This window comes from Podarcis vaucheri (genome assembly GCF_965113315.1).
Source record: "Podarcis vaucheri genome assembly, chromosome: 6".
Taxonomy (NCBI): Eukaryota; Metazoa; Chordata; class Lepidosauria; order Squamata; family Lacertidae; genus Podarcis; species Podarcis vaucheri.
The window spans coordinates 33,191,107-33,218,954 of NC_138764.1; the positions used below are offsets into that span (position 1 = coordinate 33,191,107).

General features: G+C 42.6%; 2 protein-coding genes across 2 annotated transcripts in view; one reads left to right on the plus strand and one right to left on the minus strand.

The window, feature by feature from the left end:
- Positions 1 to 163, minus strand: part of RPAP2 (RNA polymerase II associated protein 2) — a 51,913-nt gene extending 51,750 nt beyond the window's left edge. The window contains exon 1 of the mRNA XM_082227879.1: positions 55 to 163. Within this exon, the coding sequence (XP_082084005.1) occupies positions 55 to 109 (55 nt within the window). The 5' untranslated portion in view covers positions 110 to 163. The remainder of the gene's footprint in view (positions 1 to 54) is intronic.
- GLMN (glomulin, FKBP associated protein) lies at positions 95 to 26,975 on the plus strand. The gene is made up of 19 exons (XM_082227880.1): positions 95 to 237; positions 1,908 to 1,968; positions 2,829 to 2,954; positions 4,773 to 4,892; positions 6,139 to 6,247; positions 9,444 to 9,690; positions 10,320 to 10,422; positions 11,481 to 11,668; positions 13,094 to 13,147; positions 13,967 to 13,997; positions 17,230 to 17,319; positions 18,889 to 18,930; positions 19,022 to 19,095; positions 19,277 to 19,361; positions 20,207 to 20,316; positions 22,169 to 22,232; positions 25,816 to 25,939; positions 26,377 to 26,459; positions 26,588 to 26,975. Exons 2-19 carry the CDS (start codon positions 1,930 to 1,932, stop codon positions 26,702 to 26,704), a joined length of 1,806 nt encoding a protein of 601 aa, XP_082084006.1. The 5' UTR covers positions 95 to 237; positions 1,908 to 1,929; the 3' UTR covers positions 26,705 to 26,975.
- The last annotated feature ends 873 nt before the right edge of the window (positions 26,976 to 27,848 follow it).

The following is a 27,848-nucleotide window of genomic DNA, read 5'->3' on the forward strand; positions in this document are numbered from 1 at the left end:
CACGGAAAGAAAACGGGGGTGCGCGCGCGAAAAAGGCCGTCCTCTCCCGTTTACCTGCGCGATGGCGGCTCCTAGCCTGGGCGGCACTCCGCGGCTTCTCTTCCGCCATCGCCGCCTCTGAGCTCTCAACCCCCGAGGCGCTGTCGCGTGGGGCGGCGCTTCTGCTGCTGCTGCTGCTGCCAGCGGCCGCCTTCGCCACAAGGCCCAGTGGAGATTGCGGCGGGGCTGCTCCTTCGGGTAAGCGGAGTCGTCTTTACTTCATGGTGGGCTGACAATTAAAAAAGAAAAAAGGGATAGAGAGAAGGCGCGCTGGTGACTCAGAAGCAGCAAACCCGTTTCTCTCCGTTTATAGGAGAGCTTCCCAAAGTTGGGTCTTCCCAGCAGGGGGGTTGTGGTGTTTTTGGACTACATTTCCCATCATCCCTGGTTACTGGCCCTGCTAGCTAGGGACGATGGGAGTTGTAGTCCAGCAACCCAAGTTTGGGAAACCCTGGTTTGTAAGCAACTGGACTCCCAGCTTTTTCACTTTAACCGTTGGGGTATCCTTTTTTATTTTTTAACTGCTTCAAATGAAACATAAAAGGACCCCTCTTGCATTTCTCTCTTCTTTTTTTAATTGCATAAAAATAAAAAAGGGTTGTGGATATGCCACAGCAGCATTCAGCAGAACTGTAATGATGTGCTCCATAGGCTGCAGTAAGCCTGAAGCGTGCCCCATTTAATTCGGATTAAAAGGGCTTGAAAAGCTTCCCTTGTAAGTAGGAGAGCAGTGGATGTTGAGGCTGCCTTCCCAACCTTCATTTGCCAGGACAGATGGGAGTCTATTTGGAGAGCACCAGGTTTGTGAGAGGCCGCTTTGGGATGAATTCATTATGGTGTAAGCTTTCATGGACTTCAGTCCACTTCATCAGACGCATCTTCGAGACGTCATGGTGGAGGGGATTGAAAGGCATAAAAAGTACAGATTGCGGCATTTGGGTTAGCGCTAGGACCTATGCAGGATCAGTATGGTAACCCTTTACAGCAGCAGTGATGATATAACAGCCTAGGTGACGGTTCTTGGTTAATGAACATCTGCAGTGGGGAAGGAAGCCATTGTCTCTATTCAGGCCCAAATAAATAAAGCTGAACTTGCTGATGAATTGATTAGTTTACTTTAGGACCTGCCACCGCTTGGGCTCCCTAGCAGTGGTGCTGTTGCAGATTCCAAGGTCACTCAATTGCTCACTGGTGGGCTAAAAAATGGTAATGGAAGCATAGCCTGCCACCATGTAAATCCGCAAGCTAATTGGTTCTCTGGCCATTAACAATGTTGCTGCCTGGTAAATAAATGTGTGACAAGGAGCATGACAGCCGCATTGCCAAGCAGTCCTAGTGATGGGTGGGAGAGCCACCCTAGTCTGCCCTGCTGGGGCACATCGGCACTAAGAAGTACCCCAAAATGCCTGGTTTGCCTGGAGGCCCGGAGAACTGGACATAGATAGCCAATGTGGTTAGAATCATAGAATCATAGAATCATAGAGTTGGAAGAGACCACAAGGGCCATCGAGTCCAACCCCCTGCCAAGCAGGAAACACCATCAGAGCACTCCTGCAGATGCTGCTGACTAAAACTCCCATCATCCCATGGCATTGGCCAGTGTTGACTGCAACTGACGGGAATCCCAATAACTGGAGGACATTACATTGACTCCTCCTGGTGTAGTCAATACAGAAGTACAAGAGTGATTCTCTACAAGGCAGCACCCTACCTTTGCTGACTTACTTCAGTAGTTTTCTAGCTGGTCTGTCCATAACTTTCTGTTGGAGAATGTCAGCAGGAGGGAAAAGGAAAAGAAAGACATTCAACCAGTTCTGATTTAGTTTAAAGTGAGTCTCATTCAAGTCTGTCTTTTTAATTTGTGATAGAGTCCTTGAAGATCAGGAAATAATGGCTGAAGATGAACTTCGAGACATCATACAAAGATGTGTAAGTGATTGTTTTGCTTGTGAAACTATACCAAATGGCAAAACCTACTGATCTACTTGTTTTTACATGCCCTTGTGAGGAAACTTCTGGGGGCTGCAAGCCAGTGGGAGATGGGTTTATGCATTAGGTAATATCCAACTACACAAAACTCAGAGGTTTCTGTGGACATACCCTCACCTTCCCATCTGTCTAGGCAAACAAGAGGCATTGTCATTATTCAAGGGCACATCCCAGCCAGGCAAAAGCATTCAAGGAGGATGTGATCTGTTGCTAGTGAGAATGTGGCTTGGGGAGAATCCTGAGGGGTGGGTCCAGAGGCCAGGATGACCCCATGTTGTCTCTGGGCTTGAGTTTCCTCATCCTTACTCTACAGGTAACACAGTACAACATTAATTGATCGTCCACTCTGTTCTTCTGTTTGGGGACTGTTGCTACTACCTAGCAAAAGCAAAAACACTTTGTGTCGAAGCCTTATTAATAGGCAGTAGTTTGGAGACAATAATTCTAAAAGACCGTGCTTTTGGGGGAAATACAAAGGACCATATTCAATTCATTCATTCCACTAGGGAGAGCTTGCACAAGGATGCCTGCTACTGCAGGATTTTCCCCTCCTCTCCTGCTACTGTGTCCTCCCCAAATATTCTGGGTTGAGAGAACCCCAAAGGAGAAAAGGGGAGATTGTTCTGTCAGCACGAGAATTTTGGGCTGCTTGAGGGAACAATCCCCTTAGTGCTGCATTGAATACAACCCAAAGTCTCTGAACTTGCTGTCAGATTTCTTCTGTATGTGACTAAAGAATCTTGTAAAGTGTTGTGCATTTTAATTGCATATTGTGAATTACAATGGGAAACATGTTCTAGCAAATTCTGGAAGAAGAGGATTTCAAAGGGGAAGACTTCAACCTTTTTCAAGTTGCGGGACAGAAGTGCTTTGAAGAAGGATATGTCGCCGATGTACTGGAAGTTGTTCAAAATGAGAAAAACAAGGTGAGTTTGAAATACACGTTTGTGTCTTAACTGCTAAAACCAGCTGGAGGTAACTGTACAGATTTTGGCCATGCGCACATTGCTGGGGCAATAACATCCAATTGCATTTCTTGGGAACATCCAGGCTCACTCCCTTTGGCCACCAAGGCAAGGGAGCCTTATTAAAGTGGTTGGAATGAAAGGAATTGACCCCTATGACTGACTGGGCTTCCACCCTGTGGCCTGACAGTTTATAAACTTAGGATGTCATGGGAATTTTCCATGCATGCCTGTGTTCTGAAATGTCACTGAGCCAGACCTTCAGGGCAAGACAGTAGGATAAACTTCATCATGGCATCCCTGGCTTGTCTGTTTTTTGTGATGCTTCTGGGAGGCTAATCCACACCACTCTTCTAAAATGTGCTGCCCCCCACCTCACTGGACTATGGGGCCTGCCTTTTTCCTTTCCTCCAGTTAGGCGATAGGTCGATCACTCGGTGGCATCCACCCCTCCTGCGTTGCTTTGTTTTGGGACTAGTCTCTCTCTTGGGAGGAAGGTTTCTGTTTTTGAATTGCACCAAAACATAAACTAAAAGGAGATTACAGCACGGAGGCATTCTTCTGGCCTTTCCTGGATCTTGGCTTGGGTCCCATAGGTATAGGGAAACAAGTAATATTTGCAGTATAACAAACTTAATCTTGTATTTACCCAGCCTTGCTCTAATATAGATCTCCCAAGGCAGGAGAGCTACTCCTTTGCATATAGCCTTTTCACAGAATTGTAGAGTTGGAAGGGATCCCGAGCATCATCTAGTCCAATTCCCTGCAGTGCAGGAAAATGCAGCTGTCCCATACGGGGATCAAACCTGAAACCTGGGCATTGCCAGCACCACAGTATAACTCCTTTCTGGTACTTTCATCTCTTCCATAGCAAGTCAGTGTTTTTAAAGATTCCATCTCAACAGTTCCTCATTAGACAATTCCCCATCTTTAGTCTCTTCCTACTATCTCCGTAACTGAGTACTGTATTTTTCGCTCTATAAGACGCACCTGACCATAAGATGCACCTAGTTTTTGGAGGAGGAAAACAAGAAAAAAATATTCTGAATCCCAGAAACCGGAACAGCAAGAGGGATCTGGCTTCTGGGATAGCCGTTGCAAAGCCTCTTCAGGGCAGCGGGATGAAGGCTCCCCCTGCCCAGAAGAGGCTGCGCGCGGCGAAGGCAGAAGCCAGGACAGCAAGCGGGATCACTGCGCAGCGATCCCTCTTGCTGTCCTGGCTTATTGGCTAGCTGCATGCAGCCTCTCCCGGGCAGTGGGAGGAAGGCTCCCCCAAGAGACGCACTCCCTTTAAAGAGCGTGTGGAGTGTGTGTGCGGCTCTTAGGGGCTTTTCCCCGAGGAGGGAGAAGGGCAGCCCTTCTCCCTCCTCAAGGAAAAGCCCCCAAGAGCCGCACACCCGCTCGACACACTCTTTAAAGGGAGGACTGAGCAGAGCCTGCCGCCTGCATTTGCTCCATAAGACGCACACACATTTCCCCTTACTTTTTAGGAGGGGGAAAGTGCATCTTATAGAGCGAAAAATACGGTAAATGGTGCAGGCAACCTGTGGGTGGACTTCTATGCAGAAATACCTTCTTTGTATTTTTCAATAGTGATGTTTCAAGCTGCTATTGTTGCTCCCAATACTGGCATGTTCTCGGCAAACCCCTATTTAGCTACACATAAATATTACAATTGCAGCTGCAGGGTGTTTCTTACTGGCTTTCTTAAGCAAAGCACACAATGCACATTTTGTTGTTGTCATATAAATTGCCATTTGGAACATTTCCCCCCTATAGGTTATTGTCAAAAGCATGGGCTGGAATCTTGTTGGGCCTTTAATCAGGTGCCTGGTGAAGTATAAGCAAGATGAAGTTGAGAGAGAACACTGCCTGAAAATATTAGATAAGTTGATGGAGGTAAATCACAGCGTCTATCCTTCTAGCTGCTTCGGGACTCTTCTAAAGAGTATATTTTGGCTTTCCTCTTCACTGATTGATGGGGTTGGGAGAAATTCTTAGGATCTGAGCTCCTTGAGGGAGTAATGTTTGTCTGTGGAAGTGTGTGAGGATAGGGAGAATGGTGGTCCTTCAGTGGAGACAGAAAGAGTTTACAGTCATACCTTGGTTCCCGAACGCCTTGGGAGTCGAATGTTTCGGATCCCGAACAATTGAAAACCAGAAGTGAGTGTTCCGGTTCTCAAACGTTCTTTTGGAAGCTGAACATCTGATGGGGCTTCCACGGCTTCTGATTGGCTACAGGAGCATCCTACAGCCAATCAGAAGCCACGCTTTGGAAGTCAAACGTTTCGGAAGTCAAACGGACTTCTGGAACGGATTCTGTTTGACTTCCAAGGTACGACTGTACTTAAATGAGCGTCAAGGGACCAGGTGGATTGGGTTTGCATGTAATGCTACGCCAAACCATGGTTTAGTGCAACTGCACAGGTTCACAAGGGAGGAGATTGCAGCCACTCTGTTCCTCCATGGTTTGGCTTAGTGTTGGGGTTGCCAATATGTGGTGCACACAGACGCTAGTGGAACCAGTCGTGCTTTCTATGGTGCCAACCAAAGGTCTCTGTAAATATCCCCTCAAAATGCACGAGAGACTGTTTGCTGCCCTTCTCATTTCCTGCTTGCATTGACTCACCCTCACACTGAACATGCCGCCTTAAACATTTCATTGAGTGCATGGATTGGACGCCCACCGTTTTGTGATCCTGTCTCTTTCTCTGCTGCTTTGGATGTGGCAGCTGTTTTGTGTTATGCCATACCCGCACAGCAACCATTTTGTGACTGATGCCCACAGCATTTTCTCAAAATCACAGATGTAGCCACTGACTCAAAAAACCCTTGGCAGCCCCTTACTTAGTGTGCCTTTCAAACTGGGCTTGTAGAGGAGGTTGCCTTGGGTAAGATTTTCCAGCACGTGCGTGGATAATTTTAGATCTCTTATGCAAGCATATGCAGATTTAATGACTGAACAACCGGAAACTGTTTAATTTTGCCTTTTATGGGTTTTTAAGAATAGGGTAGATGTCATTTATTATTGTATAAGATGCACTGGTTTGCCCTATGCTTGTCGTAAAAATGGTGGCTTGTTATCAAACGATGGCAAAAATAAACATTACGAGCAACATATCCCTGGCTTTTTCCTTTCTTGCAGCTATGCAGTCCCAAAGAGCTTGTCCTTGGTTTCTTGGAGCAGATTGAACAAGCCTCCGGGGAATATAGGTCTCAAACTATTTTGCTTTTACTGAAGCCTCTGCAGGAAGGTAATGAGCATTTATTTTCTGGATACTGGACACAAGAGCACCTTGCTAGTTAAGAGATGTCATTCAGTTGTGACTTTTTAAGGGACAGCATCCTAAGTGATGGTGGTATAATTATTGTTTACTAGTACTTACCGGTATATATTATCTCTACATGATATATATGCCTTTTAATTCTATGCAGGTTTTGGTGTCTTCGGGTGTCTTCCCGTGTAAGAGTCGGGGTGTCTGTGCGACGTTTCGACGAGGTCTCACTCGTCATCTTCAGGCTGGTGCTTTCGGCTTCTTGTTACTGGAACAGAGCAGAATCTGGTGTTTTAATTCTATCTATCTATCTTTTAATTCTATCTATCTATCTGTCTATCTAATATTTTTATTAAATTTTCAACAAAAACAAACAACAACAAACTTAACAGCAACCAGTACTCCCCCTCCCACCCGGTTCCTTTAATTTTCTTTTCAACTGCATATCATTTCTATTCCAAATTATTTTTTCTACCTCAGATTTCCTATACTATTTTTTAAAATTACAAGTGTTCTTAAAATCCTGCCAATGTATTAACCTGTTAACAATACTTTTGCAAATACATGATAAACGTTTCCCATTCTTTAAAAAAAATTCTTGTCATCTTGATTTCTGAGCTTTCCAGTTAATTTCGCCATTTCAGCGTAGTCCATTAACTTGGTTTGCCAATCGTCTTTGGTCGGGACTGCTTCCTCTTTCCATCTTTGGCATCCCTTTTAATTCTGCCCTCTAAGCAACATACATGTTTGCAGTGAGTCTGTGGCAAGCTGTGCAGGCGGCGAATGAAGACCAGAAGAACGTGTGTTGGGTTAAAATTAGGCCACAATAGGTTTGATGTAGGCCTTGGGTGTGTATTCAGTGGTCAACCAGCCTGCCTACTGGTTGATTGGCACCCATGGTTGACCAACATGATGGTTCCCGCATAGTGCAGCTCACTTTGGGCAGACCCTGTTTGGAGATTGACACTGTGGCTTATTAGCCCCTGAGTTGGGCTTCTAGACAGGAAGAGCTGCTCTCCCATCCCCACTAAGGATCCAGCCCCATGCCCCTTCCACCAAACACTTCTGGCAATTGCTATGAAACAGGCAACACCTAGCCAATCCCGGGCCCTGAGTGCAGTAACTGACAGGTGTCCGTAGCAATTTGTTGTTGTTGTTGTTTAGTCGTTTAGTTGTGTCTGACTCTTTGTGACCCCATGGACCACAGCATGCCATTCACTCCTGTTTTCCACCGCCTCCCGCAGTTTGGTCAGACTCATGCTGGTAGCTTTGAGAACACTGTCCAACCATCTCGTTCTCTGTCGTCCCCTTCTCCTTGTGCCCTCCATCTTTCCCAACATCAGGGTCTTTTCCAGGGAGTCTTCTCTTCTCATGAGGTGGCCAAAGTATTGGAGCCTCAGCTTCACAATCTGTCCTAGTGAGCGCTCAGGGCTGATTTCCTTAAGAATGGATAGGTTTGCTCTTCTTGCAGTCCATGGAACTCTCAAGAGTCTCCTCCAGCACCATAATTAAAAAGCATCAATTCTTCAGCGATCAGCCTTCTTTATGGTCCAACTCTCACTTCCACTTTCTGAAGTGTTTGACTTCTGCTAAGCCAGGCTTCCTCAACCTCGGCCCTCCAGATGTCTTGAGACTACAATTCCCATCATCCCTGACCACTGGTCCTGCTAGCTAGGGATCATGGGAGTTGTAAGTCAAAAACATCTGGAGGGCCGAGGTTGAGGAAGCCTGGTCTAAAGAGTGAGCTGAACTACTCCATGAAGACAGTCAGAAACCACAGCCAAGATGTGGGGGAAAGTTAAAGCAAAACTCTGCCTTTGAGTCAGTCTCTCCTTTAGATCCCTGGAGTGGACCTGTGTTGGTGAAGTCTTCACCCAAGTTTGCTCCTGAGCTCTGCCACCCTACAGGAGCCTAGCTTTTGCTGATTGGCTGCTTGGTCTCTCAGGCATACCCAGCTTTCCCATCACGCACCAGAAATGCCAGCTGCTTTCACTGCCACCACCATGCTGAGGTGCAAATCCACTCCCAGCGATGCACTGGAAAGGAGATTCTCTCTCTCTCCTTTTTTTTTTATCCTTGCAACAATGCTGAGCAACAATTTATCTCTTCCTCCATCCCAATCACCACTCTGTGGGTGGAAATACTGTCTTGGATCAGACGATGCAGCCACACAAGTAGGAACATCTCTGCTTCCATTGAGAAGAGTCCATGATCTTTACTATTTCACTAATCCAGAAGCATTGGGTGTCGTTCCAGAGGGTCCCCGCAGCTGCTTTTGGGTGATGGTGGACCCAACGAGGGGTTGCAGCAGGAAGCACAGAATGGGGAAGCTCTTCTAGTCTGCCAATTCCTGGTTGCTGGGTTCCTCCACTATTAACCCTTTCCTTCTTATTGAAGGAAAGCGGAGGCTGAGATAAGAACCTGCCTAAGATTACCCTGAGAATCCAGAGCAAAATTAGTTGAGCATGGGGTTTGTGTTTGTGTCTGCTGTTCCAAAAGAGAAGTTAAAAAATCCAGTGTGCACATCAAAGCCCATAATACCTTGGTTATCAACCTATGGGCTTCCTATCTAACATTGTTAATTTTCAGTGGGAGAGGATATGATTGAAAAACCAGCTACATACAGTCGTACCTTGGAAGCCAAACGCCTTGGCACTCAAACGTTTTGGCTCCTGAACGCTGCAAACCCGGAAGCGAGCCTGTTTGTGAACGTTCTTTTAGAATCCGAATGTCTGGCGTGGCTTCTGATTGGTTGCAGGAGCTTCCTATAGCCAATCGGAAGCTGCACCTTGGTTTCTGAATGTTTTGGAAGTTGAATGGACTTCTGGAACGGATTCTGTTTGCCTTCCAAGGTACGACTGTATATTCCAGTTCTAAAGTAGATTTAACTTTATTGCATTGCATTATATAACTTGAAAGGGAGAGGTGTTGGCTTTTATTGTACCATGTTCCAGTGGCAATGATGTTAAAGCTTCTGAGCTCCATAGAGCCCCTCAGGGAGAAGGTGAGTGTCCATTTCTGAATGAGACCTTGGTGAAGCTTAGAATCAACAGCTGGTGTCGATTCAACAACCCCATTTTACTCAGTTCCTTCTTGGATGGAAAAAAATGTATATCTGATCATTACAACATAAAACTTGTAACGAGCATTTTGGAATTGTTTTTCTTTGTTTTAGTGCTTCTGAAACTCCAGAATAAGAAAGCCTATTCGGTGGGGTTGTCATTGTCTACCATTTTGAACCAGATTTCGCTTCTGCCAGTACCGTACACAAAGCAACAGCTACAAGAAGACAAGCATGGTCTTTGCCAGTGTTGTAATGCTTTAACACCTTTTGTGAATCCTTTTGTGGAGGAGGTTGTTAAACACATGGAGACCTCATCAGGTGAAGATTACAAAGAACTGAAGGAGGAATTGCTAAAATAGTAAGTACCCCCCCACACACATAACTTTTGCTTAAAGTGGTTTTATAATAAAGCATGGTGCTATGTGTTTGCCAGCAGACAAACATGTTTGAGCATTGGGCTGACAAGCAAAGTAAGAAATATACCGCCAACACATAGGCTGCTTACTTGTCTTTATGTGAGGGACTTCCTGGGCTTGTATACCCTGCCTTCTTTCCTTCAGGTTCTAAGTGACAAAGCTTATTTTTTTTATAAAAATAAATTCAGTATTTCAACTATTTCAAAGTAATAGAGCAGAATCCATTGATAAGTTGCAGGGCATAAAAAAACCAAGAAAAAAGCCCACAAGTTGTGGACTTCAGTTTTTTCTTAAGGTCCCACACGTTTCTCTTTCCCACCACCCCAAACCAGCAAAGTCTTCAGTAGCTACAGGGCTTGTATATCCCGCCTTTCTTCCTTCAGGTTCTAAGCGACAAGGCTTGTTTTTACAAAATAAATTCAGTATTTCAACTATTTCTTGGCATTGTGCCAGTTCCTAAATTCCAAGGTGTGTTCTTTCTTCCCTTCAATTTCAATGTCCATTACTGATGCCTTTGTTACCGGTTATCATGAATGCTTCCTGTAACGTGCTTGGACGCTTTGGTTTTCAGTTGCCTGAAAAGCTTGAAATATCCCCTGCTAATGGCAGAGCTGGATCAATTGCCTGAAGATCCTCCTCAGTATTCCCTAAGGCAGTTTGCTGCGGACATACTAGTAAGTGCACCTTCAGTGTTTATTTGGTAGTGGTGTTTTTTGCCATTTTTAATACTTGTGAAATAACAGAGTTCCTCCTCCCATTTTCAGGATTCATATATGGATTCTCTAAGGGGACCTCAGGCTGCACATGCTTGTATATTTGGCTTTTTGTAATGTAACAATGAACCAAAATAGAGCTTGTAATTTGGTAGTTTGAACAGGTGGTCACATATCTGATTTAAACCTGTATTCTATTATGGCTGTTAACATATTTTGAGTTGGGGATATTTTAGGGTGCCACCATCATTGGTGTTTATTATATGCAAACACAACTTTCCATATATATATATATCCTCGAAGTGTTATAAAAAGATATAAAAATATTACTGAAAAGAGAAGGTTGCATCTAACACCCTCTCATCAGATGTCAAGGAGATGAATAACTACACAACTTTTAGAAGACATCTGAAGGCAGCCCTGTATCAGGTGGTTTTAATGTTTGATTTTTTAAAAAAAATGTTTTCATATGTGTTGGAAGCTGCCCAGAGTAGCTGGAGCAACCCAGCCAGATGGCTGGGGTATAAATAATAAAATTATTATTATTTTAACAAAAAGCAAAAGCTGTATCTAAGGAGAAGTTTAGATTATTCCTGTTTTGTGGAACACCATCCCTGTTGAATTCTGACAGGCACCCACTATTTCAGCCTTTTTAAAAACAACTAAAGACATGCTTTGCTTTGACAAGCTTTTTCAGCAGGTTGGAGTATTTTTAAAAAATAGGTTGCTGCCGTGTTTGTTGTGTTATCTTTGTGGGAGAGTTAAATATTATACGTACGTGTGTGTGTGTGTGTGTGTGTGTGTGTGTGTATGTTTATTGTGTGATTGCAAATCACCTTGTGGCTTATGTTAAAGGTGATTGATAAATTAATGAAATATAATATTAATGAAATTTAAATACAAAAACACGTTTATGCAAAAAAAAAAATCTATTTCTTTCCTATCACTTTGATGTATCTTGCTCACTGTATATATCTCCAGGCATGGAAAACAGCAAGTCCTCTTCTTTTTTTCAATAGGGCATTTTGCTGGATATTAGAGAATTGCTCCCAAAGGTATTCTCTTGGGATAGATGCAAATATGAATGCTGGGATGAGGACATACTGGAAATGGACAAAGAGCAATCAGCAGAGTCTCTGGCATGTCTGTCTTATATGGTGTTTGTTCAGGACTGTTTTGGTATTGATTGCCTTCCAGTCGTCTTCAGGTAAGTACTTTAAAAAGAGAGGGATTGGAGGCTTGTGTCAGGGACTGTGCTGATGAGGGCTGCACTGAGGAGGAATGGTGGGAGCCACCCCCTCCCCCTGATCCTGAATCTTCCCAGGAACAGGAGGACAGCGTAGATTTGGAACAGCGGTTTGCAGAGGGGCCTAGTTCAGACGGCAGAAGCTGGGAAATACTGGATGGGGAACAGCTAAAAGAAGAAAAAACACTGGGAGAGAGAGGGGTAATAGATTTACAGTCATTGGACAGCATTCCTCCTCTGCCCTCCCCAAAGTCAAGAAGAGCTCAGAAAGTCTCAGAACAGAAAGCGCAGAGGGCACAAGCTCAGATTACAAGACGTAAGAGTGGCGTAGATTAATAGGGACGGAGGGGGGAGTGAGCCTTAATTGGAAGCACTGCCATTTCTAGGGAGACTTGTTCTTTTGTCTCTCACTGTGATTATTAAAGAATCTAACTGATAAGACGTTCCTTTTGTTTGATCATCTTATTTACTTCCATGGGGGAGGAAGCCGATTCCCCAAAGCCTAACAGCTTGTAATCCAGATGACCCCACAAAGCTTAACAAAAGGTGGTTTTCTGTTGTAGTTGAAATTTAGGGCTTATCCACACGTACCTTCTCGGTGTTCCTTCCAGGCGCAGTCTTTGCTTTAAAGCTCCATGTCTCAAGCGCCCTTTTATTTTTGCTCTGGAACTTTCCCCATGAAAACCTGCTCTTTAGCGATCAGTCGGAGCAAATGCCAATCTGTGGGAAACCAGAATTAACATTTGCTGTGGTTGAGAACTAGAGAGCAGATTTTCACAGGGAAAACTCTGGGCAAAAATAAAATAAAATGCTCAGACACAGGGTTTTTTAAGCACAGGCCTGTGCCTGGAAAAAGCATAACAAAAGGTGAGTGTAGACAAGCCCTTAGTTACATATGTATGTAACAGTAGGCGGGCAAGGTAATAAAATAAATTGTGGGATAGCATCTGTTGTGAACTTATTCATATGCCTGGCTTGCTGTATGTTGTCAGTTGCACTGATAGGCTACAACTACACCAGTTTTAAGCATAACAATATCTGGAGGGCGATAGGTTCTCCACCCTTGGTTTAACATAGAATGGATGTTACCGTATTTTTCGCCCCATAGGGCGCACCGGCCCATAGGACGCACCTAGTTTTTGGGGGGGAAAATAAAGGGGGAAAAAATATCCCCCCCAGGCGCGGGGCTGGGGCGGGGGATGCCCGAGCTTCCCCAGCCCCCAGAACAGGCTGCTATCCGCAAGCCTAGGGAGCCCGGCAGGAAGTCGCGCTGGTCTCCCCAGGCTTGCGGATATCTGTCCCCCGAGCTTGTGGGGCTGGCGGTACTTTCTTTCCTAGATTTTGTGTATCTTGTAGGTTATACTTATGAATTACTCTTTCTTGTAGCCCATCATACATTCTGCAGTGCAACATGGTGCATGTTGGAGTTCTGTTGAAAAGGTAAGCTATCCATCCTTTTTCTCTTTTGTTTCTGTTTTTATCAGCCTGTTCATGAAAGGGAACGATGCTTTAATAAAAAATATAGTTAAAGAAGCTTAAACCAAAAAAATCACGCTGAGGCGGCTTTGTGCATTTCGAAAATGTAGTAGCTGTGACAGGGAAGGCTTGAGCCTACCAAAATTGGTACCTAAACTGCAGCTTCAAAGGATAATGCTGCTGCTTTAACCTAAGCAGATCTGTCCTTCCAAGAGTGGTCATCTACATTCATATGCTTGGGTTGGGGAGGGTGGCAACCGTCACAGCAGTAGATTGCAACTGGAGTGAGGAATTGTAGCAAAAGTTGGTGCAGGATCTGACCTACAGGAGTACCATGTGACTTAGGCAGGATTGTTTGCATAACCCGGGCACCTACAAAAGCATCATAGGGAATTGCTCAAATTGAGGACCCTTTGCAAAATAGTTGCTTAGGAAGGAGGTCTGAGGCTAATACAGTGGTACCTCAGGTTACATATGCTTCAGGTTACAGACTCCGCTAACCCAGAAATAATGCTTCAGGTTAAGAACTTTGCTTCAGGATGAGAACAGAAATCGGGCTCCTGCGGTGCAGCAGCAGCGGGAGGCCCCATTAGTTAAAGTGGTGCTTCAGGTTAAGAACAGTTTCAGGTTAAGTACGGACCTCCGGAATGAATTAAGTACTTAACCTGAGGTACCACTGTATGTTGGAAACAGAGCACATCTTGGCTGTTAAGAAAAAGGGCAACAAAAGCTGGATTTTTAACTGGCATTTTTTAACTGATAAGTGTTTTAATTTTTTTGCAGGACTGAAGAATCTATTTTATCAAAAGGACTTGTAAGTGCAGTGTTTATATACATGCTACTATTCCTTGTGCTTTCAGAAGGCATAAACTCAGTCTCGCTGGCTATTGTTGTCATGTTGGTTTTTGTAAATTAATGGAGGTGTCCTTTTTTTTTGGCCCAAGGAGCACATTCACCCTTGGCTAACCTGTGGTGGCTTGGGTACCAACGAAAGGTGCAGCCACCCTGCATACACTCTGGCCTGTGGGGGCACACAGCCCCACCACCTGATCCATGCAGATCAGCTGAGAGGAAGGAGTGCCCCTGCCTGCTTATCAAATGAACAATCTGATGACAGCTGAGGGAACAGTCTGCATCTGTGCACCCCATCACTGTCTAATAATAAAATATGTTTTTGCTGTTTCTGGCAAAAAAGAGACATTGGGAGAGAGGAGAGATAATTGCTGTGGAGGCTGATTAGGCCCCCAAACTTGGGGGCTAGCCACCCCTGTTTTAAATGATGAGATGGATGTGAGTTTGCGGCCTTCATTGTATGTCTACCTCGGAGTAAGTCTCCCTGAACTCGGTGTGACTTGTTTCTTTATCCAGAAATAAGATTGGCCGGCACCACTCTTGATTCCGCATATAGCTTTATTGGCATTCATTTCAGCTGCATGCGTTTCCATGGAGTTTACTTCTAAGCAGATATCTTTACGGCTGCAGCAGGACTTGCCCCTAAGCATGCTTCTATCTGTAGAATGTGCACTTGCACAAAGTTTCAATGCCTGATATTGCAATTGGAAAGGCATAAGCTGGACGTGCTGTAAGCCAGATTGCCATTGGTCAGTCCCTACCCCAGTATTGTCTATACTCTGGATCGGTGTTTTTCAACCTTTTTTGGGCAAAGGCACACTTGTTTCATGAAAAAAATCACGAGGCACACCACCATTAGAAAATGTTAAAAAAATTAACTCTGTGCCTATATTGACTATATATAAAGTAATTCTCTTGAATAGGAATCAAATAAACACAAAGAAGCATGGTTTAACATTCAAGCATGGTTTAATATTTTTTTCTTTAATGGCAAACAAAAACGTTGCGGACCGTTCTCTGCTCTGCGGGGATCGATCCGCTGATCCCCGCTGAGCCGGCGGATGACAGCTCCGTCTCCGCACTGTGTGTGGAGAGGGAGATGTCAGAGCCCCGCTGCTCTCTTGGGGAATCGGATGAGAGCAGACCGCCTGTCCGCTCTCATCCGATCCCATCTGATCTGATCCCCACCCAGGATGGAGGGAAAATAGGGTGGACACAGTCCAGTGCCTGCCTAGTGGGCGAAAATTTGACTTAAAAAAAAAAAAATCTTTCGAATTTTTCAATTTTCCCCACAGCACACCAGGCAACATCTCGTGGCACACTAGTGTGCCGTGGAACAGTGGTTGAAAAACACTGCTCTGGATGACTAGCTGTAGCTCTTTGTGGCCCGAAGCAAAGGTCTCTCTCCTCATCTTCTACCTGATCCTTTTAACTGCAAGCGCCAGGGATTGAACGTGGGCCCTTCCGCATTCAAAGCACATCTCCTCCTCCTCCTGAGCTGCCGTCCCTCCTGGCCTAATCCATTAAACGCTGTTGCTAAGCAACCAGGCCCTATTAATTTGAATGTAGTTTGCTGAGGAGTTGCACCCACTGCAGCTGAAAATAAATGGAGGCACGCTTGACGGATTGTGCTGTCTTTTTGCTGGTGTTTTTAAAGCACTGTCAAAAGCCCTGGGGACACTTTTAATTCAGGCCTTCATGTAGAGTCTGAAAACATGGCTACATTGAAACACTCAGTCTAAGCATATTTGCCCGGAATGGATAAAGCCCATGAGGAGATTTCACCCCTCCCATATCCAAGAATCTCCTGAGGAGTCTGCTGATTCTCCAGAGAGGAGGAGGCGTGTTCTGCTCTCTACTTATTCTGCTCCAGCACCACATCAAACAGTCAGTCAGTGTTGGAGAGAGAGAGAGACTGAGTGTTAGAGATCGTGTGTAGAGATAAGGTTGCTGCTAAGAGCAGCTGCAGACACTCAGTGCAGTGCAGCATTCATTTATGCTTAGGCTCATTAAGCTCTGTATATAGTTTGTATAGTTGTAGATAGAATAAAGAAGATACTCTACAGAGCTGCTCTCCGAGTTGTTTATATACTCTGCTATACTCTGCTGTGCGACGACTGTCTTCTTGTGGAAGTAAATCCGGTGCTCACAACTCTAAGCTGTGAGTCCACAGCACTTTGACCTGTTCCTGTGCAGAAGGTGGTCTCTGGAAGTGCTACCCAGCTCGCCTAGCCCAGTCGGGGCTGAAGTGGATGAGTCCAGTTGGTGGCACTGGCTCAAGGGCGATGCTGACAGCCCATTCTATTGAATCTGAATGCTCGGAATGGATAAAGCCCATTCTATTGAATCTGCAAATTCCCAACATCCTGTCAGGCATGACTAAGGCTGCGTACACCCCGTATATTTAAAGCACATGACTCCCCTGTGGCCCAAATCCTGGAGTCTGTAGTTTGTTAAGAGTACTTAGGGATTGTATTTCTGTGTGGGGTGAACTACAGTTCCCCAGAAGGAAGCCATGTGCTTTAAATGTATGTTGTGTATGTAGCCTTAAAAACAGAACCCAGGATGGGGCTACAGTGAAGAAAAGGTAGGGCTATTAAAGTAGAAGAGGCTTGATTCCCAGGGTCATCAGGAAGCAGGTTTAGCCACTACCCCAGTGATGCCTCCTGAACACACCTTTCCCCCATTCACTTCAGAGGGCTCAATAAGAATGTGGCATGCGGAAGGCAAACCCTGATAGGATCCCTGCTGACCGGGATCCCACTAATCTTGTGTATGGAGAATCGTGGCATTTCACAAAGGTCCTTGCACGTTCTAAGTCCTGCCTCCTAACTTCCACCCCATCTGCCATAGTGGCAACCATTTTGCTAACTGAAAACGAAAGTGGCTCCCAATTCAATGTGGGACTTGCATTCCAGTTAAATGTAGGACTTCTAAAGTACTCGTTTGTCCAGTACTTTAAAGTCCTGCCTTCGTGTGTCGCCCCAAAACAGAGGTGCATTCGCCTCCATCCGTTGGTTCAATTGCACAGAAAAGGCTACGATGCTTACATGGGCAGTTCTTTAACGCTCATAGTAGTTGCTCTGTTCTGCCTGGTTTTCTGTTCTATCAGTTGGGAAATGTTCATATTGCGCAAATGAGATTAATACCCATGGTCCTTCAAAATCAATATACTGTATTAACTTAATTTGTAGGCGCTATTGGAGAACTGTCTACTGAGGCTGGAAGATAATAGCCTTTTGCTTGAGTATTTGGAGTTCAAAGGCTTCATTACAACACCTCAGGTAATATGATGGAAACCATAAACTTTTAATTACACATGCTACACTTTCTAATGTGTTATTTCCCAAGTGCTTTGAAAAGAATATAAGCTTTAATTATTTACCCAGTGTTTTAATATGACTAATACAAAAAGGCTTCAGACGCGGCTAACTAAACAGGCTGATACAAACAAACATTTAAAACCTTCAATCTAAGGCTTAAAGCTTTCAGCATACATTCTTTTTAAGATTTTATTTCTTTCATTTACTGGGATGTGCTCCTTGTAGATATTTTTAGAGCAAAAAATGAAGCTTTGCCTCCACCTACGTTAAATAGTCCTGTAGAGAATTGGTGAATGGCAAAGTGGAATGAAGTCTATCCCATAACTTCATAGAACGTTGGAGACATGGCTATCAAATTCAGTACATGTATGTTTCAAGTTAGAATAGCAGTGTAAGCCCTTTCTCCATTTTCAAAGGGGGCAGCAAAATGCAGTGAAATGAGTTCATTGAAACATACCCCACCCCACCCTCCCACTATATATAAGGGTCTGGTGACTTCTGCTTCAGTGTATCTGAAGAAGTGTGCATGCACATGAAAGCTTATACCAGAACAAACTTAGTTAGTCTATAAGGTGGTACTGGACAATTTTTTTTATTATTATTATTTCGACTGTGTCAGACCAACACAGCTACCTGCCTGAACTGGAATGAAAGTTCGTGAACACTTTCAGAACCTCATCCTATATTTTAAATGCAAAGCCCAGCTTTTACTCCTGCATTTCCCCCCCAAATCCAAAATACATCCTATACGCAGCCTCTTGAACACTTCCCTTTACTAGTTGCTGTTTTGATTATGAGTATTTTGAAACTTCCAGCCAAATCCTTTGAATCTTTACTAAGTCCCACTGACCACAGTATAACTTGACTCTCTAGTAAGTGTGAAGTTAGGATGGCAGCTTGAAGCATATCGGAGCAGAAGAACAAAATGTTATAAGAGGAGGAACCACCCAGATAGTTGCAGTTGGTTTCCCCACCTTTTAAGTGTGCAAAGTGAAGAGAAGAGCACAAGATGGTTCTTTTGTTGGTCAAAATGAGGGTGTGAATAGGATTTCCCCAGAACTATGATGTGAGAAAGCTCCAGCAGGAATATAGAAACATTGTGAGCATAACTTGATTCTCTTTCTCATGTATGCAGACTGCACAAAGTGCTCACTTAAGTAGATTATATTACATGGAGAACCAATTAATGGACTTCTTTTCTTCTCGCTATAATCTTGTGGCTGTCTTGGACATAATACAGTATCTTGAGTTGATGCATCTCTGTCACTCTCTCCTTAATCCACTTCTCTCTGCCTTTATTGCAGCTAGTACACTTACAAGATCGCTTACTGCCCTGACCCCTCCAAAATGTGTATGTGCAGTATTGTGGCTTAAGGACGGAGTTACAGCTTTACTGCTCTGTTGCCTTTATTTTTGTGAGTTTCAAGTTAGTTCTTTTTAAACAGCATTTTAAATTGTTTTCGCTCTCTGTGGGGTTGTGTTATCTGAATTTCCATTTTATAATTTGTATTTTTCCTTTTTTAACGGCAGGATTTGGTAAAGGTCATGACGCTGTGCCCTTTTGAACATCTGGTACGTAACTGGGTGTCATGTGGTTTTAGAAGTGTTGCATCTGAAGTGCAGTTTTCCTGATCCCCTCCTTGCTACATCTGCTTCCATTTAGAGAAAGAAGAGTTTAAAGATTTTACAGTTGTATATAGAGAAGTTTGAAGAAGAGGGGAAATTCACATTGTTCAGGTATGTCTGTTCTCAGATTACCCCCCCAAAAAAAATAATCAGGCAATTTAGAGTTCCAATAACTATTAATTTATTTTACCATAAATTTGCCTTATTTTTATTGCAGCCTTTTATTCTCTAGCTGTTCTGCAATTATATGGTTTGGGGCATAATATTTCCTTTTCTATCTTTTGTGTCACAGATGTTTGTTGAAGACAAGTAACCATTCTGGGGTAGAAGGATTCATCATTCAGAATATTAAAAATCAAATTGATTTGTCCTTACAGGTAAGGAAGGTTACTGAAGATAAGAAAGTGGGAAAATGTACACCTGTGTATTAGGGTGGGGGTTCAAAGTGGTCCATGGATACACACTGTTCATGGTAGTTTTTGTAAAAACAGAGAAAACGGTACTTGAAAATGCAAGTGATCATAGAAAGGGCCTTTTTCCTGTAGCACAACTATCTTTCAGAGCATGTGTTATAAAGTGCATTTATCTCTTTTCGTGCTGAGGCATTCCCACTTATTACCATATCTTTGTGGTAGAGTTAAGAGGACATTTTAAAATGTGACACCTCTTTAAAAATCCCAAACCTTGCAAAGCTGTATGATTCATGTAGCTTAAACACATTTATAGAAATGTACACAACACTTCATTCTAATTATTATACTATTTGGGTTTAGTGGTCATTGGTGATGTATTGGAACACTTCTCATCTTGAACCTGTTTTAAATACTAAGGATCAATCTTAAAGGGGAAGGAATTAAATAACAATGCAATGTTGTGGAAAGACTGTGTCATCGTTCACCTATAATGCTAACTCAAACCATAGCCTGGCATGAGTGAACAAGCAAACAGGCTTCCAGAGGGCAGATCACCGCCACTTTGCACCTTCCGAGTCATTCTGTTGCAAATGAGCCTAAGCCTTACCTCTTTGACTTAGCCTTACCTGCAATCTGGGTCTATTTTAGGCAAGAGTAAGAAGCAAGAATATATGGTTGCTCATATCATACAACTGGAATACAAAGTTTGTAGTTCCTTTTCTGGAACTTGCTCATCTGTAATATTGATACAGCTCCTGGCTGCACAAAGAACATATCAACTGTTTCCTATTCTGTATGTTGCTTTTCAGAGTACAACGGGAAGTAAGGTTTTTACTGGTCTCCAGTTGGCCTCACTGTTAGACATAATACTGTCACTTCCTGAAGGTGCTGAAACTGATCTCCTTCAGAACTCAGACAGGTGAGATATAAAAAGGATAATTGCAAAAGTATTTTGCTGAGCCCCCCCCCCAGCTTTTAAAACAATGTTGGCAATTAACTTAAGTTTACTACCACTTAGCTTATTTTACCAGAGCTTTCTGCACTAAGATCTACAGGTGATCAGAAGCACATCAGACTAGAATTGCAAAACAAGCCACAAAAAAATTCTTATTTTGGGGGAGAATAATCTTTGGGTCTTTTGCTTTTGACTTAATTACTGAAAGTAATAAAAGGCCATGTTCCTAACTATAAGTATTAGAATGTGAATCAGATTTCATCTTGTCTTTTTGTAGGCTTTAAAGAGTATTGAACTTGTACCTCTGCTGCAGGAACTCCAAACTGTACTAGTGTCCAGCATCTTTATTCATCGAGAATCCCCAGGCAGTCTAAATGGCCATTAGAGGGCCATTAGAGGGACTGGATATTTTCTGGAAACTTTCCTCTAAAGGAAACTATAGAACCTTTGTAATGCAATCGTTGGGCCAAGAAAGTAAGCACTCTGTACCCTCTGGCAAGGGGGACTCTTAGCTGCCTATGTCACTTGCCCTTCAGTTTGGAGAAAAGAAACACTAATTGGCAGTTCTCCCCCTGTGTTCCCCCTCCCCCACTTTGAATGGAGACTTGGGGAAGAAAAAGCCTCCATCCTTCATTTCATTTGTGCTTTCCAGAGGACTCAAGTAATTGGTACCAAAGGATAAAATGAAAGCCTGGCTATAAGCCAATCTGCTATTGTTGGCTCCTGATCAGAGAGGTATGCTTTAGCTTACAAAACCTCAGTGGAATCTGGTTTTGAGACGTCACATTTGGACCTTTCTGATATCAATGGAATGAGGAGAAGTGAAGAGAAGCTGAGCTTGCCTGTAGCATCTTTTGGGCAATCCAGAGTTGAATGAATGTGTGAGAGTTGAGAAAGGATTGTTGTAGATGGCAAAGACTTCTCACTTCTGCCTAGTGGTCACCACTAGGGTTGATGAGTGGTGGATCATCTGCCTTGCATGCATCACAAGTTCAGTCCCTGGCATATCCAGATAGAGCTGGGAGAGTCTCTTGCCTCTGAAACCCTGGTCAGTGCAGACAATACTGAGATAGATGGATCAGTGGTCTGATCCTCTATAAGGTGGCTTTCCATGTATCACTGTTTGATTTTTTGTTTTGATTTCTATTGCTGAAGAAATTATTTGGAAGGCAAGTTATGTTCTGTATGTGATATTACCACTTCAAACAGTGCGTTTGGGGCATTGCCTCGATTTTCTGTTACTGTACGTGCCTAAAGAAAGCTGCCTTCTGTTCATCCCATGACATAGATACAAAAAGACATGACTATAGTGGGAATGTAGGCTAGCTATGTAGTTTCTGTGAGACAGGTGATCTAGTAGGATGGTTATTCTGTTGGAAACAAGATTCAAATTGAATGATTTACCTCCTCCCCACCCCCCAGACAATCAGTATAGTTTATTGATCAACCAAGAAAGGTTTCAGTTGTTATCTTGTCTGTTTTACTGTTTTTTTATACCAGTTGCCTTGGTGAATTATATTATACCTGCTAAATTACTTGCCCAGTCTTACTATAAATTAACATTCCAAAGGAGTCCATTTGGGTATAACTGGCTAATTCCACTTGATAAACTATAAAAGTCTGCAAAGGTTTTCCAGGGATTCTCTACAGGAGGGAGGGGAATCCAGCCTGCTCCATCTTTTCTTCATTTTTGCAAGATCTGTTTTGTATTCCAGCATAACCTGTTTCACATTAATTCCTACAGTGGAGGAATTAATCCTTCTGTGGAAGAAAAATGTAGACGGCAAGGGATTGATTCTATATTTCTAATTTGCAGGATTATGGCATCACTAAACCTGCTGCGATATTTAGTCATTAAGGATAATGAAAATGATAATCAAGTAAGTGATGAATTAAAAAAAAGACTCTGCTACATTGGGGTGTGTAGAGTGTGCATGTATGTGAGAGAAAGAGATGTGTTAACAATCACTGAAGATTTGTGAAAAAGAATGCAGTTGAAATACTCTTAAATGTGATAAAGCTCTTTTTTAAATCTATGTGTACCGGAGCAGAAATTGAATTGCCACATGTAAATAATGCTTCCTTGGTTACATAAAAACAAAGTTTTAAATCTCTGAATTTTGCATATTTCCCTAAATATATCTCTAGAAGACATTTGGACTTTGAAAGTGCCTTTTAATTTTTAAATATGCTACTTCATTGCAGAGAATTTTTCCATGAATGTTCTCTTCCTTCTCAGTATGTAGGGGATAAAATAGCAATGTCAGGGTTTATTCATGAGTCTTTAGACAACTTAGCCTTGAAGCATTTATTCTTTAATTTTCAACTGGGATGAAGCTCCTTCATTTTCTATCCTTTTCTGCAGCTCCATCCTCTAAACAGGTCAACCGTACTACAGGGCACTTGAACTGAATTTCAGCTTGACAGTTGATTTAAGCCAACTCTGACAATAGCAGGAGTGATGGGTTTATTTGAATAAAATATGTATTTATGTCCATCTTAAACAGTCCATGATGAATACCAATTTTCTTAACTGGAGAGACTGCTAATCATCTTAACATTTCTTATCCTCTTCCACCCCCACAGTAAAATAATATGAGAGTGCACCCTAGTATCTTCTGTTCTGAGACTACCTAAAGCAGTGCTTAGCATGCCTCTTATTATATAAGATGTGAAGTCTCAGCTTGTTGTGTCAAGGCGATGAGTAGGCTGAATTTAGCATTGCAAGCAAAGCTCTTGAAATCAGTAAGAAAAAGAGAGAGCAGGAGAGCCAGATAACAGCAATATAATTGCTGCTGTAAACATGCTTTACTGAACTGTTGTCTTTAGCTAAATTCAGTTCTGCCAGAGGGCAAATAGCTCAGCATCTTGAAGGCAGCCCAGTTTGGAGGGTTCTATTCTGATCTGGCAAATAATTTAATGCCTCTCTAGCAGAAGCAAAGCTTCGCCTCCATTTTCTGAGTTTATTTAATACCGTTGCCCTGTTCACTGAAATCTGTTTTTGAAGACCGTGCACCCCAGCTTTAAATAAATAGTTAACTTGCTAATCATGTAAAGTACCTTACATATCATTTTTTATTAACAAATATTAGTTTGAAGTTAGGGTGCATCAGTCAAGCACACAACCTGATCTGGATCAGTATTAAAACCTCCTGATTTTAGTGGATTTCGATTATTTGAGGGGTTGTGCATGATGAGGTTCCATTGAAATCTGAGATATAAGTGCATTGTTGGGTGAATATGTTCCCTTTTATTTCAGTGGGATTTAGGTACGCCTAATTTTGGATTATTCCCATTTTACTGTTTTTGAAATTGCAGTTTAGTGTGTATAACTAGTAAGTGACTTTCCTGTATCCAGTTTGGAATTAATGCATTTCAAAGTTGTTTAATTAAGACAGTGTGTGTTAGACATCTCAATTTTTTAATCGCTTTTGTGAATCATTTGGAAATTGGGAGTCTGCCATGGTCAGGAGATCTTGCCAATGCCTTATTCTGAACAAGAGTGGCAGGGTTAAATGCTTTTGTTTCCCATGGTGTCAAGCCTTGGGTCACTTCTAGGGTACAGTGGGGCATAGAATCTAACTCCCTCCTGATCTAGGTAAGATTTTCCCTGCCCCAGTAATACAGACACTCCCATTCAGCCTTTGAAGAGTGGAGGCTGCAGGAAGTATATGTGGCACATTCAGAACATCTGGGTACCACTAGAGCTGTAGTTTATGGGAATAGTCAAGCTTTTTTGACTCCGGTGTCTGAGAGAGGAACTCCAATTCCTGTCTTCCTATCTGTACACGCTAAAGTTAAGAGTAAGGTTGAAATATTCAGGTTTCCTTGGGAAGGGCGTGAGCAAAGAGTCAAAGGATATCTTAAAACTATAATTGTATTAGCAATAGATGGTTTCCTACTGAGCACTTTACTGGAAATGTCTGTTCTTCAGCCACCAAAGCAGAAACAACCTGAAGGTGTGGAACAGTGAATAAAATACCTTTTGAGCTACAGCTTAGTATGGAGTAGACTGGGGCAATCTTACCCATGAAGCTTATTAGTTAAAACTTGTCAGTTGAAACTTTATTTTGAATTTCAGTGATTTTTACCACTGTGTACCTTTCTCTACATGATTATTTTTTACTGTGTATTTGGCATTTACATTGTCACAAAAGGCACAGCCGCACTAATCAGCCCATTTCTCCCTGCTCCACCTATGCACAAACTCCTCTGCCCGTCTCTGGCCTTAACACATCCTACAACATTGAGTATTCATAGTGCTGCTCTAGCTTAACATTCAACGGTTGTAGCACTTTCAAGTGAAACGGCTTATGATTGATATGGTGGTTTTTGCATGCTCATATCCCTATCCAGCTGCTGCATCTTGATGGATAAATGGACTGAGATAATCAAAGGAGCAATTTAGATTTAAATATTGCCACGGGCTCAGCGTCAGATTTGTTTCCTAATGCTCTTGAGTGCGCACCATTTAGCTGAGGTTCATTGCCACTTTAAAAAAGCCAATGTGGCTTTAGTTTTCTGGCTGCTTCAGCCCTAGGTAGACCACTTACCCCAAAAAACACCAATAAGTTCTGTGTCAGTAGGGGAGCAAATACGTTGTTAACCAGGAATTGGCATGTTAAACACTGTGAGCAAAAAAGAAACTTGCATCTTTGGGCTGCTATATATTGTACAGCAGCATAGATCCTCTAAATGGAACAGGCGTGATAAGTAAACCATCATGCACACTTCTACTCGTCCATAATAACTATTCTTTGATACAGCTTTGAATACCACACAAGTTTTTTGCTTACAAAATAATATATTGCACTTTGATTACAATAAATAAACTGGAGAAGAGAATTTCTGTACATCTCTTAATACAGGAAAAACCTGTTTTCTGAATTGCCTAGAGAGGAGGAGAACTCTTTGACAATCTTAGATCAGTATTTTCATTTGATTGCCAGTCGCAAGAGCATTTTAAAAAAACAACTCTCAAGGGTTTAAATTGTAGCAAGTCAGAAGTAAAACCTATTTTCTTAATCTCAGCCAAGAAGAAAGCTAGCCCAAAGTTTAGAATCTGTGAAGCTTACACAATTGGTAGCCAAACAGCCAGATTCAGTGATTGCCCAGCAAGGTGTGTGACTTTGAAATATCTGTCACACCGCAACATGTTGCTGGTGGGGCAGTACTGGGCTGGATGAGAGACAAGTTATGGAGACTTTTTCCATAGGACACCCTAGCAAAGATAACACTGAAGCCTCATTTACAAGTATGCCAAGTGCTGCAGTTAGAAGGCTAGAGAGGCTACATGGATTTAGCAGATTGCAATATAGGTCAGCATTACAGGATACTTCTTAAACTCCTTTCCTTCCTTAGACCAGCAGATTATGTGCCTGAAGAAAACACTCTGTTAGCCTCGTGGCTCTCGCTGCAACATTACAAATTGATTCCTCCTTCCCCCCTTCTTTCTTTCCTAAGACCTGTGTGTGGACAGAACTTTGCAAAATTGAAAGAAATTTCCTGAAGCCCTTGCACACTGGACTTAATATGTCAAGAGCACATTATGAAGCAGAAATAAAGAATAAAAAAGAGAACAAAAGAGGTTAGTTGACTTCATTATTCGTTTGTGTGGGTGAGGTTTAGAAATTGTGTGCGAGTAGATCGAAGCAGGAAAGGCAGACTGCATTTTAGACAAAAGACTATAGAGATTAAAAGAGATAAAAGCTGACATATTTGTCATGATTTTTGTGTGAGACTGCAGCCCTGTACCATCTGTCCTGGCAGCATTTCATCAAGGCTTTAGGCAGAGATCTTTCCCTAAGATCTTTAAATGAAAATGGACTGAGACTAAGATGTTCTGATGGCCAAACCTGTACTCTGCCATTGGAAAGTAGTTATTTTTGGTCACAAAGATCAGAAATCTGTGGCTCTTTAAAAAAAATTAAAGTTCAGAATTGATTTTGCCATATGATGCGAGTTTGTCTAGTTTTGCCTATCAAGTAGACACACATTTATTCTTGTGTGAATCTCATGTTATAGAATCTCATGTTTCCAAGAAGATTTGCTCTTTAACAGTAGCTGGAGAAAAGATGCCCCACATGACAACTGAAATGGAGCTTCAGGTGAGTGGTCTAGTTTTGGAGAAGCTGTTAAAATGTCAGAAGGTGGGCTTTAGGTTTCTTTTGTATTCAAAGTGAATACAAACTGGTAAATATGCAATAAATAACATTAATTTTCTCTAATATTTCAGGTTCTCCACTCGGCTCTTTACACATTTGATTTGATAGAGAGTGTTCTTGCCAGGGTAGAAGAACTCATTGAAACCAAAACAACTGCTGCAGCTGAAGAAACTACTAGGATCAAGTGATGCTTTCTACCTCCCTTATCCCAATAGTGTTTCACATTGTGCACTGTTTCTAATTCTGCCATTATGACTTTGCTTGAAAAGATAAAAATACCAACCTTTTAAGTATACACCAAGTCGTCATTATATAGCTGCTGGAAAAGAAGGTCCAATAATACTTTTTCTACACCTTCAGATTTTAAAGGAATTGTTAAACCTGAATGGTATTTTTACAAAATACGTGTAGAAGTGTGTCTTAGCATTCATTAAAAATGCCTGGCCAAGATCAGTGAAAGGAAGCCTCTGGCAATGTTTTTTGTTGGCAGAACTCCCAGGAGCATCGATAACTATGAGGTTTCATGGGTGGGTGGGTAACACACGGAACTTTTTCATGGCACAGCCTGTTTTATAACCCTACTGTGACATAAAGCACATGATTCAGTATACCTGAAGGAGCGTCTCCACCCCCATCGTTCTACCCGGACACTGAGGTCTAGCACCGAGGGCCTTCTGGCGGTTCCCTCACTGCGAGAAGCCAAGTTACAGGGAACCAGGCAGAGGGCCTTCTTGGTAGTGGCACCTGCCCTGTGGAACGCCCTCCCACCAGATGTCAAAGAGAACAACAACTACCAGACTTTTAGAAGACATCTGAAGGCAGCCCTGTTTAGGGAAGCTTTTAATGTTTGATGTATCATAGTATTTTAATATTCTTTTGGAAGCCGCCCAGAGTGGCTGGGGAAGCCCAGCCAGATGGGCGGGGTATAAATAATAAATTATTATTATTATTCAATGTAACGGCAAAACAGAAATGGGAACACGTGTTCTCTCTCAAGGATTCTTTTTCTTTTTCAGTAACCAGAACTGCAGAAGATTTTCTTTGTTTTCCCTTAGGCACAGGTTTATACACACCCTGTGGTGGGCCTCTAATTTTCACCACCCAAAATACACCATGTAGAAAACAGCCAACCTATTTGGTACAGACCTCAAGTATTCAGAAAATAGCAAGGAAAAAGCAAAAAATAAAAGTGATAAATTCCCTTACTGGCATTACATCACACCCACAAGAAAAGTAAGAGAACACAAATGCCTCAAGATGTAGGATATGGAAATAAATATAAATTGGCATGTGCTGTATTGACATTAGAGAGAGTACATTCTAAACTTGCAG

Coding starts and splice junctions, on each gene's coding strand:
- GLMN (XM_082227880.1), top strand. CDS start 1,930: ATGGCTGAAGATGAACTTCGAGACATCATACAAAGATGT. Junction 13,148..13,966: donor GTTGGAGTTCTGTTGAAAAG/GTAAGCTATCCA, acceptor ATTTTTTTGCAG/GACTGAAGAATCTATTTTAT. Junction 13,998..17,229: donor CTATTTTATCAAAAGGACTT/GTAAGTGCAGTG, acceptor CTTAATTTGTAG/GCGCTATTGGAGAACTGTCT.